This window comes from Ceratotherium simum, chromosome 19 (genome assembly GCF_057802395.1).
Source record: "Ceratotherium simum simum isolate JZ-2026a chromosome 19, ASM5780239v1, whole genome shotgun sequence".
Taxonomy (NCBI): domain Eukaryota; kingdom Metazoa; phylum Chordata; class Mammalia; order Perissodactyla; family Rhinocerotidae; genus Ceratotherium; species Ceratotherium simum.
Window position 1 is genome coordinate 10,931,189 of NC_141918.1, and position 19,643 is coordinate 10,950,831.

At 33.7% G+C, this 19,643-nt stretch overlaps 1 protein-coding gene across 6 annotated transcripts in view; it reads right to left on the reverse strand.

The window, feature by feature from the left end:
- Nucleotides 1-19,643, reverse strand: part of SNX14 (sorting nexin 14) — a 64,963-nt gene that overhangs the window by 1,308 nt on the left and 44,012 nt on the right. For 5 of the 6 annotated variants that reach the window (XM_087443846.1, XM_014781097.2, XM_004422086.3 and 2 more), the window contains 12 exons: nt 19,321-19,453; nt 14,074-14,275; nt 11,418-11,501; nt 9,873-9,973; nt 7,770-7,881; nt 5,871-5,911; nt 5,613-5,732; nt 3,597-3,720; nt 3,160-3,324; nt 2,901-2,996; nt 531-622; nt 98-154 (listed from right to left, as the gene is read on the reverse strand). In XM_087443846.1, coding sequence (XP_087299972.1) covers nt 98-154; nt 531-622; nt 2,901-2,996; nt 3,160-3,324; nt 3,597-3,720; nt 5,613-5,732; nt 5,871-5,911; nt 7,770-7,881; nt 9,873-9,973; nt 11,418-11,501; nt 14,074-14,275; nt 19,321-19,453 — 1,327 coding nt within the window. The remainder of the gene's footprint in view (nt 1-97; nt 155-530; nt 623-2,900; nt 2,997-3,159; nt 3,325-3,596; nt 3,721-5,612; nt 5,733-5,870; nt 5,912-7,769; nt 7,882-9,872; nt 9,974-11,417; nt 11,502-14,073; nt 14,276-19,320; nt 19,454-19,643) is intronic. The other variant, XM_087443844.1, reaches the window with a different exon arrangement.

The following is a 19,643-nucleotide window of genomic DNA, read 5'->3' on the forward strand; positions in this document are numbered from 1 at the left end:
AGTCACAAGGGTTTCCTTAATTTTTGTGTCCCTAATTAAAATAAGCATCAGCATACCATTAAAAACATAAAGAATAAAATTGCTGCTTTTCAGTTACCTTATTGAGCTCTGGAAACAGTTCTTGTATCACAATGTCCAATAAAACATAAGTCAGCTAAAGCACCAAAAAAAAAAAAAATTTGTTTTAAGATATTATACAAAAAAACCATAAAAATGATAAACACAATTCAGGACTGTGGTTACCTCTAAACAGGAAGGCAGGGAATAGAACTGACAATATGAAACAAACACAAAAGTAGCTTCAATAGCATCACACATAGACATTTTATTATTATGCCTCATAATTCACTTTATATTAAATATTTTATATGTAACAAAGAACTTTAGCAGGATACAAAATTGTAACTGTATTAAGATCACAACAGAATATGTATAGACTTGGTGTATAGTATATGTATGACCTATGTATAGGTTTGGTGTCATTCACCAAATCTAGCGAACACCAGTCAACCTGCTTTAATGAATTTTACCTGCTTGTTGAGAACTGGTTGCTGCAAGCCATCAAACAGAAGTCTGATGCTTTCATACTTGGCTTCTTCACCAATACACTTGACTATCAGATCTAAAAAAGAAAGCCACATGTGAAACATTTTTATATTATAAAATAACTCATCATTAACTGGATCATAAAGCAAAATCTCCATCCTGTTTTCCAGATATTATGCAAAAACCATAAATCAGCATTTCCTAAACCAGTGCGTCTGTAAGAGGCTCCTGGAAAAAAGAGTTCTGTGGTCACGTTGAGAAATGCAGTATCGTATCCTCCTTTTGGAGATTCATGATGTACAAAGCATTCTGCAAGATCTGAGGAATGCTGCAGTAAAGGAATCTGCTTACACTATGAAGTGATCAAAGACAGTTGGGAAATAATACATATTGTATTATCCCATTTGGGTAAAACAAAATAAAACCCTAAAATTACATATGTACATTTGTACATACATGTATAGAAATGCATAAAAAAAAGTCTGTGAGGATTAACACCAACCTGGACCATGTGGCTACTTCTGCACAGTGGGGAGAGGATGGCTTCTACTTTTTACTCTATATATTTTCATAATGTTTGAATATCTTAATATCAGAAAAAAAAAGTTTCCTTAATTTTTTAACATAGACTTTCCTCAATGAATATGACCACTTGAATTTACTTCCGTACTTTTTGCATAATTACTATTAACCGTCTCACAGAACAATCCTTTTGGGAAATGTTTAAACGTTAATTTAGAGTCCAAAAAGTTCCGATTCATATTTGACTGCATAGCTGTCATGTATCACTCTTGTTACCAAAAAGAGTCAGTCCTTATTAAAATCTCTGCTGAATGTTTTCCCCCAAGAAGGAAAAAAAATTACTCTTAAGGTACTCAAATATTTGTCCTTTCCCTCCAATCGTAATGAAATTCTTAATGCTGTTCATGGAAAATTCTCACTTTATGTTTGCTTCTACGAGGTAAATCTAATCCTAAGAGGCAAAGGCCAAATTCAATTTACAATAAGTCTCATCGATCCTTGGTATTTTCAAGATATGTGGCTCAATATTGATCTTTGTGAATCCTCTAATGTACCAATACTACTCAGAATTTCCCAATTAATATGTGTGAAGCATAATGGACAAAAATAAGTGATCCTTTCAGATCCTTCAGGAGACACTAAGGAAGAAACGAGGAGTAGAGGACAACAGAAAGGCTGCTAAGCTTACTCACTAGCTAAATTACTCCTTCCCAAATGAAGTCTTGAAGTAGATAGGATTCAAATTCATGCCTCAGCAAAATAACAAATTATTACATTCACTGGCTTTCCACGTTGTTCCTGAACAAAGCTAAGACTGTTGAAACTATGAATGCTTAGGATCCTATATTACAAAACAGGTAAGAAATCATTTCATCATTTTCATACAGAAGACTTATTCAAAAATAGCTTTGGTTCACCTTTATATTCAGACCAGGGATTTAACTTAATTGTCTTCACAGGGAGCAGTAAGACTATTCTAAGACTAATTTTTCAACGATGAGAATTCCCTAAGGTACAGTCCTAAGCCCTCTTCAACTCTTACACTGTATTTTCTCCCTGGGGATTATCATCCACTCACACATGACTCCCATATCTCTATTCTGTACCACTGTTCCTTCTATTTCCAAACCTGGATGTCTAATTGCTTACTAGACATTTCTTCCCGAATAATGTAAAGGCCCTTCACACTCAAAGTGTCCCAAACTAAGTATCCTCTGCTTTGACCTCTTGACACTTTTTCCTTGTATTTCCCATCTCAGTAAGAGGTTACTACCATTCATTTACTTAGTGGACCCAACGCTCCCTCCTTTACAGGAGAGGTGGTCATCCTCCTCCTTTGAGATACTCTATAACTTGAACATGCCTCTATTATCACATGTATGTTTTATCTGTATGTCTGTCTTCCTGCTACACTGAGCTACCCAAGTACACTTTTTATATCCCTTGCACTTTGCATACTGCCCGGCACACACAAGGTGCTCAATCAATTTGTAATGAATAAGTGAATTCTGATCTTTTAGTCACACAAACTAGTGAAGCTCTTCTCATGGTACAGTGGGCAGCAGGCCTACAGTTGTCCCATAAACACAGTCTGATTGTAAGTTATCATTGAAAGAATTTGGCTAATGTGTGAGCAGAAACAGCCTTGTCAAAGTTTTTAGTGCTAACATCATAAAAACCAAATTTTATTTAACTAATGAGTTAACTTTAATTGGTCCTTATAACTATTTCTAAAATGAAAATTCACAGTAAAAATTAACCTCAATAACTATTATACATTGTGACCTCAAAGGAGTGCTAATATATATTAAACGACCTCTTAAATACTACACCTGGAATGTAATTCATCATTTCTTCAAAGGTCTGTTTTGCTCGTTTTTGCTTATCTTGGAGAGAACGAGGTTCAGAGTTTTCACAGAATACAGCATCTAAAAGAGATAAAATGAAATATTTGCTGGAATTTTCACCTATTATACACAAAATATTTCCTCATAGTAGAAATACTAATAAACCAAAGAAAAACAAGACTTCTCACTCTTTTAGATCTGATTAAAATCATTAAGAGTACATAAAACATGAGAAAATACAAACCTCTGAGAAGTGTTATGAGTGACACCAGACGGTGCTCCTGAAATAGCTGTTCTAGCTTACAATGAAGATAGTAGTCAGTATACATTTCCAGGGTGTTTTTAAAGAGGATTCGAGCTCCCATTAAGAGATGATGAAGCCAGTCAGGAACTTGGAAAACCACCCGTCCTGAGAAGGATCACATGGATATTTCATTATTCAGATAAATAGATATTTTGAACATTTTCCAATATAAAAAACACAAAAGGTCAATATTTTATTTGTAAACACTAGTAACTTTACCATATTCAAGACCAATTGTATTCAATTCTTATAAAAGAAGTATCTTCAATTAAAAAAAAGTTACAACAGGGCAATATTCAAGAGCATTAATTGGCATCACAGAAGAAATATGATACATGAGTGAAAATAGGTTTTAACAGTAACCACGTAGATCTTACCTACGTACATCAGGTAATCATAGACTCCTTCTACAGTGATCATCTCCATAAAATAATTCTGATTTTGCTTTCTTTCTGTATTCTCAGCACGGTTTGCATTATTCTTAAACAGATCATTGAAAAGCTAAGGTAAAAGTTGAAATAATAAGGAGATATATAGTTTATTATACCTGCTGATAATAATCACTATGGCTAAAGTGACACAGAGTAAAGGCACTTAAACTTTTTCCAATCAAAACAGAATATCAGATAGGTTAAGATCTGCCTCCAAAATTCCACATTTATACCCAAAATTGAATTAAAAAAATACATGTTCTCTCAAAATATTACATAAAAGTCCACATTCATTTTAGACATAATACATAATTCATTATCCATAAAGAACCCCTTTGTTTTTTATACCAAAAGGAGCAAATTAACATATAAAGATATATAAATATATTAATGATAGCTAATTTTAAAACTAACATGATTTAAAGGGTGTGTAGAGGTGAACATTAGCTTTAAGCCAAGTTTATTTAGACAATATCCAAAGAAAGACCTAATCAATGTGAAAAAAAACAAGATATGAAGAACTACTTATAGTAAAAATGATGAAATGCAACTAAATCTCTTTAGTTACCTACTTACCCCCAAAATATGCAAAAAGAGTCAATTATCAATAATAATAATCAAATAGCAGAAATTAAGGAACTAAAAAAAGTCTGATAGAAAAGATCAACAACGCCAAAAGATAAAATGGACAAAAGCTTTGGCAAGATAGATTAAAAAAGAAAAGGAAAAAAAAAAGAAAGAAAAAGAAGCTACAATTCAGGAATAAAAGGGGACATAACTACAGATGTCAGAGAAAATGAAAAGAGAAGAGGGTATTACTGAAAACTTCAGACCAAAAACTTTTCAAATTTAGATAGTGGCAAATTTTTTGAAAAATATAACCTAGCAAAAACTGACTCATGAAATAATAAACCTGAAGAATATCATAATCATTAAAGAAATTAAATTGGTTGTAAAAAAAAAACTTCCTACAAACAAAACTCGAGGACTAGATTACTTTACCAACAAGTTCTATCAATTATTTAAAGAATAATTCCTATTATAATTCTACCAGCAAATAGAAAAAGGTTAATATAACCTTGATACCAAAACCTGAAAAGGACAGAATGAGAAAAAAATTATAGGCCAGGTCCACCCATAAACATGGATATAAACTTCCTTAACCTCATAAAGGATATCTATGAGAAAAGCAATACTATACTATTTAATGATGCAACACTGAAATCATTCCCTTTGTATAGCAGGTCCTAGCCATGAATAAAACTAACCTGCCATCATTTGCAGATAAGTGTATAAATCTAAAAGAATTAATAGATACATTACTCAAATTAATACAAATCTAGCAAGATTATTTCTGTTTACCAATAATAAAGTTATAAAGTAAAAAAAATATTAAAAACACCTTTTAAAGTAATTACAAAAATGAAGTGTTTTTTTGGTGGGGGGGGAGGGCTGTCCTTTGAGCTTACACAGCTCCCCATGCTGGGCACTACTCTGGCACTAAACTGAGCTTCTTGCAGACAGGGAACATATCTTTATATTCCCGGTGCCTAGCACTCAATGGTAGGCATACAATGAGATACTTGTTTAATGAATGGATGAAACATTTTATTAGCCATTAAAATTAGGTAATACCATCAAATAAACATAAATATATTATAGCAATTAACTCCTTGATTATTGGAAGTTGGTGATTTACAGCCTAAAACCACTTAAAAAAATCCGCAAATACAGAAATGGTAGATGTTTGCAAATCAACATCTAAAGAAACATTTACCCCATTAAAGCAAAAAACCCAGCAACTAGATACAGTACCCTCTTTACACTGTACTACCACTTTCCATATAAAGGAAATACAGAGTCTCATCCATTTCATTAATATAGGATTCTCCCTATAATGGAAAAGTCATCTCAAGTAGGACAACTTCAAACTTAAAGGCTCTTTAAGGGGATGCACAGTACCTTCTTGTTGTTTTCTGAAGTAGGGCTGAGAATGGTCAGTTCCGGTTTACTTGGCTTAGGCTTTGGAGATTCACAAGAATTAATGAAATTCATGATGAAAGGTTCCAAATGTTGACCTTTCTGTTGTGACAGACCATGGTATGAAAATTGAAAATCAAGATTATGATTTTTAGTATCATATAATCCATTAAAATTCATTGATATTTAAATATGCTTATAACTATCATGTTATAGAATACACATAAATCAGTTATTCACCTCTTTTATTAGTTTTCCAGGAACAGACTTTATAATTTTCCCTGCAATTAAAAGTAAAATATTAATTTTATGAAGGCATAACATACCTCATAATTGCTCATATTAATACATCATTAGGTAATTTTAAATACTAAACAGCCAAGTAAAAAGTAAAATAGTAAACAATATTTATAATTGACCATCTCACACAACAGAAATTTACAATATATATGGTATTCTTAACTATTTATAGATTCAACATTGGGGATATACTTTAAAATAATCTAGTGGGGTAGGAGGTGGGGGAAGTGATGAAAGAAGCCAAGTGTTGATAACTGTTAAAAGAGAGTGAGAAGTTCATTACACAAATTTCTCTACTTTTGTGTATATTTGAAATTATCCATAAGAAATGTTTTTAAACAATGGTGAAAATACAAAGATATCTAAAAGTATGCAAAATTTACTCAAAAGAAAAAAAGTTTTAAGAATTGCTACAACATTTAAGTTGGCTACTTTTTAGTTTACATTCTGAATTTTAGATTAAGAATATATTTGCCAAAATTTCTTCTTCTTCTTATCTCCAGGTTCCCTTATTATAACACATCAAACATCCTGAGATTTTCTCAAGTATTTAGAAAAGACTGCAAAATTAGTCAAAATCGATAAATATAACTTAACTTTCTTTCAGTTCAACTTAGAAAAAAGTAGACATAGAAGTAGCAGGAGAATTAAGAATAAAAGATAAAAATAGAGATTGTTTTATGACATGCAAACCACCCAACCCTTCCACCACGCTATTTCTCTTTTGGTACCCGCATAAACTATTCCTCCCTCCTTAGAATTTCCCAGGTTCCTTAGATTACAGAGTTTCATCCTGTGCTTTTCTCTCTTCTACATGCTCTTCCTGAGCCAAATTATTTGCTCAATCTGATTTCAAATAACACTCAAATCTCCACTCCTTGCCTGTCTCCTGGCCTCTGCTGCCTTGTAAAACTTCTTCAACCAGATTCTACAAACTCAGTTCAGAACTGCTCTTAATTTATTCCCTTGTCTCAGCAAGTAACAGCATTCATCCAGTTGTTTAGATAGAAACCTGGGTCATCTCTGATCATTTCTTCTCTGTCAGTCAGTCCTAGTCAGTAACCAAGTCTACCCAATTCTATCTCCTAAACACCATATATAACTGAATATAAAGTGCCCTCACATTTTCCCCTGATAAGAAGACCTCCCCACACACACCAAATATTTTGGCTCAACTAAATCTATTAATTTGGAGAGATTCAGATAAAAACCAAATGTCCACTTGTAATACTTACTTCATTCATTCAGTTCTACATATACTTAAAATTACCTTATATAAAATATATTTAGAAATATTGCTTTTCTTCTATTATTATCTTTAACAATTTTATTCAAACTTTTCCAGCTTAGCTTGGTCTGTATTAAATGTAAAGGAATCATGCTATACATAGTCTTTCGTCTTGCTTCTTTCATTTAACATCGTGTTTTTAGGATTATCGACATTGCTGCAAGTAGCTATATGCTATAGGTATTCACTGCCATAGGTATGCATCTTATGAATTTACCCCAATTTATCTATCAATTCTATTGCTGATGAATATCTATATTATTTCCAGCTTTGGCTATTATAAACAATGCTGCTATGAAAATTCTTAAATATGAATGCAAGATTCTCTAGAGTATATATCTCAGAGAAGAACTGCTGGGTCATTCAGTTTTATACCAAACTGTTTCTCCAAGTGTTTTCCAATTTATATTCCTACTAACCGTGTACAAGAAGTCCTTTAGAGTTTGACACATGGCTTCACTATATAAACTATTTTTCTAAATTAATCTGAAAATGCTGATTCTTTTCTTTTCAGTTTATCCTCTTATACATGATTCTTTAAATTGACTTACCAAGATTTACATCTGGTAGTATCTTATCAAGAAATTGTGTTTCCCCACCATTGGGGGAGAGAAAATCTGCCAGAAGTTGACTATTACTCAGTTCTGGATGCTGCAGAAGTTTCTTGAATGCACAAAAAAAGAAAAAAGGAAAAAACAGTTTAAAACTCTAGAAGGGTGATTAAAACTGTATTAAATCAAGAAAACAACTTTAAATCCTGAAAAGCTATTTTATATTCAGAATAACAAAACTACATTCACAGAAAGAACAGTATCGCATAACAGGTAAGACACCAGCCTCTGCAGTCAAGCACGAATGGGCGTGAATTCTGCCTCTTCCACTTGCTAGCTAGGTGTCCCTAGGAAAGTTTCCAAATTGCCTAAGAGTCAGTGTCCTCACGAGTAAAATGAAGACAACACTACCTACTTTATACTGTTGTTATACAAATAAGCATTTAGCACAGTACCTGATACACAGGAAGGAAGATTAAACATTAGCTAATATTATTTCTCAGTTTCTCAACTATAAAACAAGTATTATAATATCATACAACTTTCTTGATAATTACAAAAAGTTGGCATAAAGGGTTCTGCAGAAAACTAAATGTGGAAACGTGAAATAACATGGACAATCTGCTGTCTGTTCTTCTTAGAACACTATTTTCTTACAAGATAAACTGACTTTTTAAAGCCAAAAGTAACTTAGTCTTACCTAATATTCAGTTTTTTAACTATGAAACAGTTACAAAACTTTATGAGCAGAAATCTGTATAAACAAAATACCAGTACTGCAACCTCTAACTCCACGTGACCAGAAAATATTTCTTTTAGAATGAGGTACTCTTCTTAGAAAGAATTAGTCGGTTCTAATAATGGGTTAATGCATCAACAAAGACACAGGTTAACACCAGTATATTCTGTGTTCAAATATCCTTGCAGTAGGTAATAGTTATTTCATGTTTCAATTTTCACACCACCAAAAAATTATATAAAAAATACTTTGAGTTGAATTATCCGACAGACAGTTCAAAATACAGGAAATAAAATGTAAATACCCTTTTTACACTGCTCAATACACTTAATTTAAAAAGTACTTATTTTTGGCTAGGAGGCATCCAAATTTAAATGAATTAACACTTAATAAAAACTACAAAATTCCATGCCCAAATAAAAGAGATTTTTTTTTTTAAATAAAAGCATCCACTCTTTGGTCTTAAGTACTTGATTAAAGAAAGATGATCATTAATTTTAGAGAAGTCTCAAATAAGTAACTTTTAAGCTGATTGTACCAACAATGGAAATAATATACTAATTACATTGTTTACACAACACAACACACACATGCTGAGAAAAATGGAATTCAATTCCATGTGGCGAGTGGCAGAGAGTCAGGAGATCCCAAGAAATTGGAAAAACATCTAAAAATTGCAAAAGAAAAAGGACTGAGGGGCCAGCCTGGGGGCATCTTCACGCGCTCTGCTTCGGCAGCCCAGGGTTTGCTGGTTTGGATCCCGAGCAGGGACCAATATACCGCTCATCAAGCCGTGCTGTGGTGGCATCCCACATACAAAATGGAAGAAGACTGGCACAGATGTTAGCTCGGTGGCAATCTTCCTCAAGCAAAAAGAGGAAGATTGGCAACAGATGTTAGCTCAGGGCCAATCTCCCTCACCAAAAAAAAAAAAGAAAGAAAGAAAAAAGAACTGAGGAACAAACAGGAGGGAACATTCCAAAATTCAGAAAGTGTTAAACATAAAATCAAACAAAAAATAAGACAAAAATAACAAAAACTATCTAGTATTCTTAGAATGCATTTAATCTTTTACACCTAAAGTTTTTCTTTCTTTAACTTCCCACACCAAAAGTTAGGCTTAGGTTAGCCCAACACAAGACTTTTTTTCCTCTAAGAAAATATCTGGTATTTCATTGGTTATCAATTTTAAAAAAGTATATTCTTGACAATAATTTCCACATGGAAAAAAATTTTTAAACAAAAGAATTTTAGAAATCCACATTGACGAGTATTTGTAAGGCAAAGCACATACATACAAGAGAAAAAGACAAATTAGAGAATGCTATGATTAGCAATGCTTTAAAATTAAGTTGGTGCTATACCTGTAGATATTCCTGAAACTCTTCTCTCTTCGACTTTAAGAATTCATAATTTTTGGGGCCAATGATCCTTTTAGAAGGAAGCTGGGCATCAGGAAATGTGCCTGAAATTAATATATATGAGAGTTATTACTATAGTCCACTACTATTTTAAAAATCTAATATATAATTTACTACGGCAAATTCAGATTCACAATGCTGCCTTGTAGACATGTAGCATTATCCTTTAAATAATCTTGACAAAATCAAAGAGCTTCAAGTCAGAAGTCCAGACCGAAGAAGTTGAGTCTAATGATATCCAAATATCACCACTCTTCACTGACACAGATTTATTTAGACTTCTATACTGGTAAAAAAAGCTTCAAAAATTTATCATGAGATTATTCCGAAACTGGTGAGATTCTATTAGACAAAATCTTACTAAAGAAATACCTACTCTCTTGTGGGAAAAAAGACAGCATTTTGCCAATGCTAGACAAGCTTAAAAGCAAAATTTAAAAACCATGGACACGCTTTTTCAGATAGGGTTGACTTCAGAAATTTTAGCACCAAAAAGGAAAAATGTTGTTGAGAATCCAGCCAACTTTGGTTGATACAAGATTTTAAAGTATGGAGATAATGATCTTCTTTCAACTCTAAACAGAAAGGAAAAGTTCTCAGAGAAAGAACAAGACAAGGATGGCATTGTACCACACTGGCAGAGACAAAGGGAAAATCATTTAAAGACAAGTACAAACTCAAAATCTAGGCAAAAAGTATGGAGTGGGACCCTGTATTTTTTATCTTCCTATAATCTTTTTATCATGGGCTTTGCTCTTATAGGCAGAGTAAAGAAGCCTCCTTGCCCTTCTCAATTCAGAAACAACCTGAATTTGGATCAGGGGACATGCCACAAAGCTTTTCAAAAATAAAAAGATTCAGAATACACAAATCAAAATCACCAATCTATGTATAAAATGACTGGAAATACTTTATAACTATATCCTTGATATTAACTAAAATAAACGGACAGATAAGAGAGACTGAAAGGTGAGAGGAAGACCTTTAAAGGAAAAGTGCTCCCCTTTTCTGATTGACCTACCCTCAAAAGAAACATTCAACCACAAGTTTTGTTTCCATATTTAAATCTAAGAGCCAAATCAAAACATTCACCGTGATGCATAGCAAACGCATTTACCAAGGAAGATGATAGTAAAGCAACAGAGCAACTCTGAAATGCCTGGTTTAAATTCTCTGCCTCATCAAGATAAAACAAAAATTAAATTGGAAAGAGAACCTTTTCTAAAATATAGTTAAAGAAAAGCTATCTTTTAAATTTTAATATTATTATTTAAAAAGCAATAAATGTGTACTGTAAAAACTTAAAAAATATAAATAGGCAGAAATAACATAAAAAGAGTATGTTTCTATTATCAATAGCAGGGTACACAAGTGTCACTGTTACATTTCCTTGGTACAATACTCTAAATCAAAAAAGTAATCTAGTTCAATAGCTTTTAAGAAGGCTAATGCTGAAATGTAATGTTTTATACAAAAAGGACAACATACCATGAAATTCTGTTAGTTTTGATTCAAGTACATAGAATTCAAGATATCTTCTATAGACAGACCAATGTTCAGGCTCATGCCCAACTGTAAATTAAATGAATACATACTGAGTAATAAATAATTTTACAAACTTCTAAAAGGATGCAGTATTTAAAATATTAAGTAATACAAAGCTGGAAATTATTCCAGTCTTAATGATTACTTCTTGGCATCACATTATTAACATATTTTATTCCATATTTTAATTTTAAATTACTTAGATTGATAAACTTCACCTATTTATGAAGTTATCTCAATAATTTATACATTATTCTACAGAATTATGGAGCTGACAGAAACTTCAAAAAACTATGCAATTATGGTTATTTTTTAAATGTCACAAAAATGATGTATATCATAAAAATCTGTAATTAATTTTGGGTCTCTCAAATACTTACCAATCGTCCTGATCTAATACAGTATAGAATAGCGCTATCCAATAGAACTTTCTACAATTCTGAAAACATTCTATATTACCTGCACTAATATGATAGCTATTAGCCACATATTGCTACTGATCACTTGAAATGTGACTAGTGTAAATAAGGAACTGAAATTTGAATATAATTTAATTTTAATCGCCACATGTGGCTTAGTGGCTACCAAAATGGACAGCACAAAGTCATGGTCTAAAGAATGAGTTGGGTCAGACTGCCTGCTCCAGTCCCAGTTCCCCCACTACTAACTATGTGGACTTGAACAAATAACTTAACCTCACAGGGCTTTAGTTTGCTTAGAATAAAAATAATTTTACCTATTATATAAAATAATCCACCTAAAGCACTTTTGTATAGTGCATAGCACAGAGTAAGCACCATAAAAACGTTAACTGCTATTATTAGCATCTCATTCTAGCATAGATTTGGAAAGCAATGGATTAAGTCAACTAAAACCAAAACAAGTCCAAAAGAATACCTGTATTCACACAAAACCAACCTGATATAGTCACAACCTATAAAGCAAATCCTATTTTTCTTCTTCAACATTGGTCTTAAAAGTTCTATATTATATTTGGTTTGGGTTTTTAAATTCTGAAATCACTATTTTGCTACATATATAAAATCAATGTAGTATTTAAATGATACTCTTCTTCCCTCATAGGCTATGGCTTCCTAAGAGCATATTACATTGCATGTTACATTGACAGTAAAAGTCTGCAGCGCTGCTGACAAAAATTATCCTTAGAACACAAGTTTTAAGATTTTTTGGTTTTAATTTTATGGTTAAATTATTGTCAAACTTTTTAAAATAAAGCACAAAAATTAAAGATGGTTGTCCAAAAGGCAAAAACAAAAGTATATTCTCAAAAGATTTAAAAGTATATCATACATAAATCTTTCAAAAGAAGACAAAAGTTACTACATGCTCACATAAATTTATTTATCTTGGTAAGGATTTATATCCAAATAGTCAGAAGTTTTAAATAATTTCCTGAGAAACAAAAACAGTGTGAGAAGAGCCAGATTTTAAGTACTAGGCACAGGAAGGAATTGAAACCAGCAGCTAACTAAGATCTTTCTTTTCAATTCTTTCCAACACTTAAAATGCCAATCCGTAGAAACAGCAGACAAAAGATGCAAACTGTTTGAAACTGAAATCAGACTATGATATCGACGACAATAGTTTGTACACCTATTAAAAGTGCTGAGATAAAAGAGCAACTAGTAGGACTGATGGAGCAAGTACAGCAAAATCACACAGCACTGACTCAGAACTGGCCAGAACAAGACGCTGCCTGGTACCCGGCTACAACAGGAAAATCACAGCTAGCTACTCTGAGCATTCTCCCTTCCCCATTCCTATGCTGTATGTATCAGCTTCTGAGAAAAATCAAAAAACCTAGTACTTTCTGAAAAACAAATAAGGGGAATTATTAGCACTGACCTTCCCACTCTCACTTAGCCACTCCTCTCTGGAAACCAGTTTCTAACACTGCCACTTTTTTTCCTTCCTTCCTCACAGATAGCTCCCTCTTCATGAGCTCAACTTTATTTTTCTGCTCATCATTTTCAAAATGTGCACAACTCTGATGTGCTTTTGCTTCCACCAACTGCCCATCCCTTGGACACAGCCCAGGGTGGTGACTGTTTATCTCGCTATGGATGCTATATACCCCCTGTCTTTATAACAGTCCACACCTGAAACAACCAAGAGAAAAAAAGATAGCAAAACATGAAGAAAACTTGTAAAGGTGTGTTTGATCATATTTTTATCAATTCTAATTAGTCCACAACAATGGAGGAGGAGAAATGCTGTCTTAATTAAATTGGTATAATACCTGATATAGTGCTATATGCATTAATAATAGTCAGTTAAGTATAATGGCTAATGATGGTGGCAGCAAAACCATTAAAAGAACATTATATAAAATGCCTTGCTGGACTGTCAGGTGTCTGGCAGGCATCTACTCAATAAGTGTTGGTTGAACAAATTAATCAGTTAACTAATAATAGAGATAACCTAGAAAATCCTAAGCTTTCATTCAATTTTCTATTCTGGACAGATCTTTTGGATATGCAGTCTTATTCAATAGTTAGAAATAACAAAATGTTTATCATTCCTAATAAATACAGACTAATGGGCATCTTTTCATAAAGGTATGCATAAAGCTTCCTACCTGCTCTTCTATCATTTCTTTCAACATCAATACAAAACACAGGTATTCTCTCCTTTTTCTCCTTCCTTTCAGAGGAGGGATCTTCAAAAAAGTCTACATACGGAATGCTAATTTTCCATGCAGCAAGGTTTCGAGGAGTATTAGGTGTGCTCACAGCTTCCACTGGCGAATCATCTTCCATTACAACAATACCTTCTTCAATCTGGAAAAAAATCATCAGGAAAAACTTAATATTTCCAGGACCTTTAGAATTATAGCATATGAGATACAACTATAAAGTAATATGTCCATATAAATTCTATAATTGGTTAATACTTTTCAAATTAGGTGATATCAAATTTTCTTCTGAAAATGTAAACATGGAAAATTAAAACTAACAAGCTACTAGCATCAATTCCAGGTTTCGTTACATTGCCTATATATGAAAATTCAATAGAAACCAGAAAACAGACACTTCAGAGATTACTGAAAAAGATATTAAAAATATACAAATAAAGAAAAATATTTAACTTTGGTAACAAGTAAAACAATGCACAATTTTTCATTTAAGAACATGAAATTTTTTAAATCTTACAGCCATTAATGGAGATTGCACAGATAAACTGGATCTGTGCTATACTGCTGGTTACAAAATATACCATCACAACCCTTCTGGAAAGTGTTTTGGCAATATGTATTTATAAAGAGCCATAAAACAGTTTTGACCAAGTAATACCATTTCTGGGAATTTATTCTAATGCAAGTATTTATTCAAAATATTTTTCTTTAACTGTGAAAAAGGCACAAGTACAAATATATTCACCGCAGCATTAAATAATATAAAAGTGGAAAAAAGGGACCCACCTCTACAGTATTAAGATCATTTTTTCATCTCCTGGCTTCTAAAATTTTAATAATATAAATGTTTAAAATAAAAAATATTTTTAAAAATATTACTTGAAGAACAACTATTTAAAAAAAAATTTAAACACTCTAGAAATATACACACAGAAAGAAAGAAAAAACTGTCTCTACTTCATTAAATTGGAAGAGAACCTCTGAATTGGCACATTATAACACCTGGTCACCTAGACATCTCTGATTCATGTTAAAGGGGGCAAAATATTACAGATAAAACACACCCATCTTGAACACACATTTTTTTTTTTTTATTGTGAAATTGTTGTTGTACATTGATGTTTATCAGTCACCATATTAAGTTGAACACACATTTTTAAGGCAATGAGTCAAAGGTTGTAGCACTTAAGAGATTTCTGAATAGCCTAGTCAGAGCAAACCAGTAGTGGAGAGGAATTTCCTTCCAGAATTCTGGTACCCTTCTTCCCACACCTGGTAGCTACCTCTTTTAAGTGAATTCTTTTCCTTCTCCACCAAGTCCCTTTGCAGTTACCCCTTTTCCTGTTCTTGTCCTAAAATGGCTTTCCTTACTCCCTAATAAGACTGTTAGTGATCTTAGGAGGACTTCTTAACGCTCTGTTGAAAATAAAAAAGTCTTCAAGGCCTAAAAAAATTAAACTTAAAAACTACAAAATGATAGGCGGTAGTTTTTGCTTTTTGGGGACAAGGCTCTCTCCTTATACTCCGGGAAGAAAAGCAGAGAGTCATGTGTGAGGGAAACGCCCACTCCACTGCTTGGAATCTGAGGTACGGGGTAGCATTTTCCATGGTTATCACAACTGTATTTTTGTTAATGGATTTGGTTTCTGAAACAAGAGGGCAAAATGGATCACAAAATGATAAGGCAATCTGTTTAACAAGCTGACTAAAAGCCAAAAAATTGGACATCCTGAAATAAAAAGAAGTTCCACAAAATCAATCTAAGAAACAAAACAGGAGAACAAAATTCTTAGCAACGCAAAAATATCAATGAAAGACAAAGGACAAAGTATTATAATTTATTATTGTTACCATTTAAATGGTATTTATATCAAAAAAGTCTAATGAAAAATCTTTAGGGCAATATTTCTCTAAGAATTTTGAAAGTAAGTAAATATTATAAACCAAAATTTTATAAAAAGGAAAACCAAGTACTTTTTTATTTTCAAACAGATGCTCCCTCTACAAAGAGGATGGGGAGTAAGGGAAGCAGAGGATAAAAGGCAAGGAGATGTTCCCCCTATTTCCTTGAGAAACACTAATGCTCCTCATTATTATCTTTTCCCATATGGAGATAACTGCCAACATACTAATGGGCATATTACGTTTCAGAAGTTTATTTGTAAATCAGTTCTGAACTTGGACAGAAATGTATTTTCAGACAGACCCAATCTTATATAGTGGACTTTGGTTCCCAGGCCAGCACACATATGCCAATTTATCCATAATTTACATTCATATAGTCAGGAGAATTGATGGTATTATGATACTGTATAGTGCTTACTGTGCTCACTATGTGCTAGGCACTGTTCTAAGTGCTTCACATATATTATCTTGTTTAATCCTCACAACACCCCTCCCTCTAAAAGCTAGATACTATTATCCCCGTTGCACATGTGAGAAAACGAAATCACAGAAAAATTAAGCAATTTACCCAAGGTCACATAGCAAGGAGGGACTGCCACCAAACGATCACATCAAAGTTTCTAAAAGAAAATGTCTTCCAGGTCCCACTTTTGGATCACAAGCCACTTTAGCCCTGGCAGTAAGATTGGCACTTTCCCTTTCCTCTACTTCTCTTTCCCCTAAACTTCCTAAACAAGACAAAGAAGATTCCCAAGGTCCACAGCTTAGAACTAGCACAGTGCTCTCTAAGTCCTAAGTGGCACCATCTTGGTCGGGGTCAAAACCCTGTTTGCCCCGCCTTTTCTTTTCAGAGTATTAGAGATTAGTTTGCCTTCTTCTCCTACTTTCCATTATTACTATCTTTGCTTACAGTCAAGAATTTCCTGGGCCGGCCCCGTGGCTTAGCGGTTAAGTGCGTGCTCTCCGCTGCCGGCGGCCCGGGTTCGGATCCCGGGTGCGCACCGAGGCACCACTCCTCCAGCCATGCTGAGGCCGCATCCCACATACAGCAACTAGAAGGATGTGCAGCTATGACAGACAACTATGTACTGGGGCTTTGGGGGAAAAATAAATAAATAAAATCTTAAAAAAAAAAAAAAAAAGAATTTCCTGGGCTGGCCCCGTGGCTTAGTGGTTAAGTGCACATGCTCCGCTGCTGGTGGCCTGGGGTTCGGATCCCGGGCACGCACCGATGCACCGCTTCTCCGGCCATGCTGAGGCCGTATCCCACATATAGCAACTAGAAGGCTGTGCAGCTATGACTTACAACTATCTACTGGGGCTTTGGGGGGAAAAAAAATAAATAAAATTAAAAAAAAAAAAAATTTCCTTCTTCCTTGGGCCACTACAAAACAGAACAAACTCTCTCAGCTTTTAAAAAATATCCTCCTGGGGCCAGCCCTGTGGCCAAGTGGTTCAAGTTCTGCGCATTCCACCTTGGTGGCCCGGGTTCTTGGGTTCAGATCCCGGGCACGGGCCTACTCCACTCATCTGCCATGCTGTGGAGGCATCCCACATACAAAACAGAGGAAGACTGGCACAGATGTTAGCTCAGGGCTAATTTTCCTCAAGCAAAAAAGAGAAGAAGACTGGCAACAGATGTTAACTCAGCGTGAATCTTCCTCACCAAAAAAAAAATATATATATATATCCTCCTATTCCTGAAGCAAGAATATAGCTCACATTTCAAGTAATTGGGGAGAACAAAAAATAAAAAGTACATCTTCTCCCACAAAAGTTATGTTTTGAAAACTTCAAAACAACATGAGTAAATGCTTTTATTATAACATTAAGTCAGGAGAGAGTGGGATAGGAAACTATATATTTAATATAGCTTAATCTATGAGGGTGGGAAGGGAAGGGATTTTCTTAAAAAAGAAAATCACTAAAATGTTAGTAGAAGTGGTTATTAGGTGGTAGGAATATGAGTGGTATTTTAATTTTTTTCCACTTTCCTATATTATTAAAAAACTGAGACTATGATACGCTTAAAGTTAAAAAACATAAGTAAACATTATTTTGAAAAAAAGACTCCCTCCTCTGGTCTACTGTCTTCTACTCACACTTTTTAGGAAAAACAGGGCCATAAAGAGAAAAAAATGCTACATTTGGATTATCTAAAAAGGAAAAAAATAATTAAATAAGATCTTCTTTCATTTAAATTGTTAAGAAGAAGCAGTGAATCTTCTTAATTCATCAGTGCAATGGGACAAAGGTCAAAGGAAGAGGTAAAGAGGAAAAATGTGTTTATTTACTCTTCTCTCTCCACTCTCCTCCTTCTTGGTCAATGCCAAGCCAATCACTACTATTCATCCCTTTTTATCCAGGTTAGCGTATTTCTTAAGGGCAAAGTCTATATCTTAATCATCTTTTTACCCCAGTGCTCAGAGTCATTAAAAAGCAAAATAAGAATCCAGGGTCTCTGTTCCAAAAAGATCTGTTAAACAAATGAAAAGTACAAATGAGACAATATCTGCCTTTATGGAACTCACTAATTGGTAGAGAAGACAATCATAAACATACAATTTCAAATACAATATGGTACATGCTTTAACATATGATCTAACAGGGGCACAAAGGAGGAAATGTTCAATTCTACTTGGGGACTCAGGTAAGGGCTTATGGGGAGCAGCTGGATTTTGAAAGATAAGTATGAATTTTCTTGGTAAACAAAGGAAACGCATTTCAAGCAGGACAGCACATACAAAGATACAGAAAAATAAAAAAGCATGGTGGGTGTAACGTGCATATAAATCAACCAGGGATCTGATTAAAATGCATATTATGATTCAGTCGGTCTAGGATGAAGCATGAGAGTCTGTATTTATAATAAGCTCTCAGGTAATGCTGATGCTGTTGATCCACAGATCACAGTGAGCAGCAAGGGGTTAGAACACCTATTAACAATTTCCTATGCCTGGACCATATGGTGGGAAAGAGATAAGATCAGGCTACGAAGTAAAAGCCTAACCAAAAGATGATAGATTGTTTGACCATTAGTGTTATCTCAGCTTAAGAGAAACCATTCTGGCCTTAGTAAGCAGTAACTTTAGTGCTCAGGAATTTTAAAAATTAGATTAGCACCATGAAACTATAAAAAGCAATGAAAGAATGGGGAATATAAAGGAAGTCTGAAGTAAGAAATAAGATAAAGGAGAGGGAAAATAACAAGTGAGCACATCCAATTTTTTATGCCGTTGTAAGTCTGAAGTTATACATACATCAAATTGAAGAATTTTTACTTACAAAGTCATCTTCACCTTCAGCTACACCATAATTAGGCAACATAGCTCCCTCCATTGTGGTGCTCTTGAATACTCCTTTAATTTTGCTACCTATTCTGCTGATTCCAAATGATTCTCCTCTTTTCTGTGTGCTCCTAAATATTAAACAAAAATGTATCAATAACATAGCAAATTATCATGATAGTCTACTTTACTGTAAACAGTAATAAAAATAGTTGTGAAAAGGGTAAACTGAAGGTATAGCTAAGAACTTTTTGGACTTCTCAGTCATAGATTAAGTCTCAACATCTCAGAAGCCAAATGTGACAGAACATTTAAAGTTTA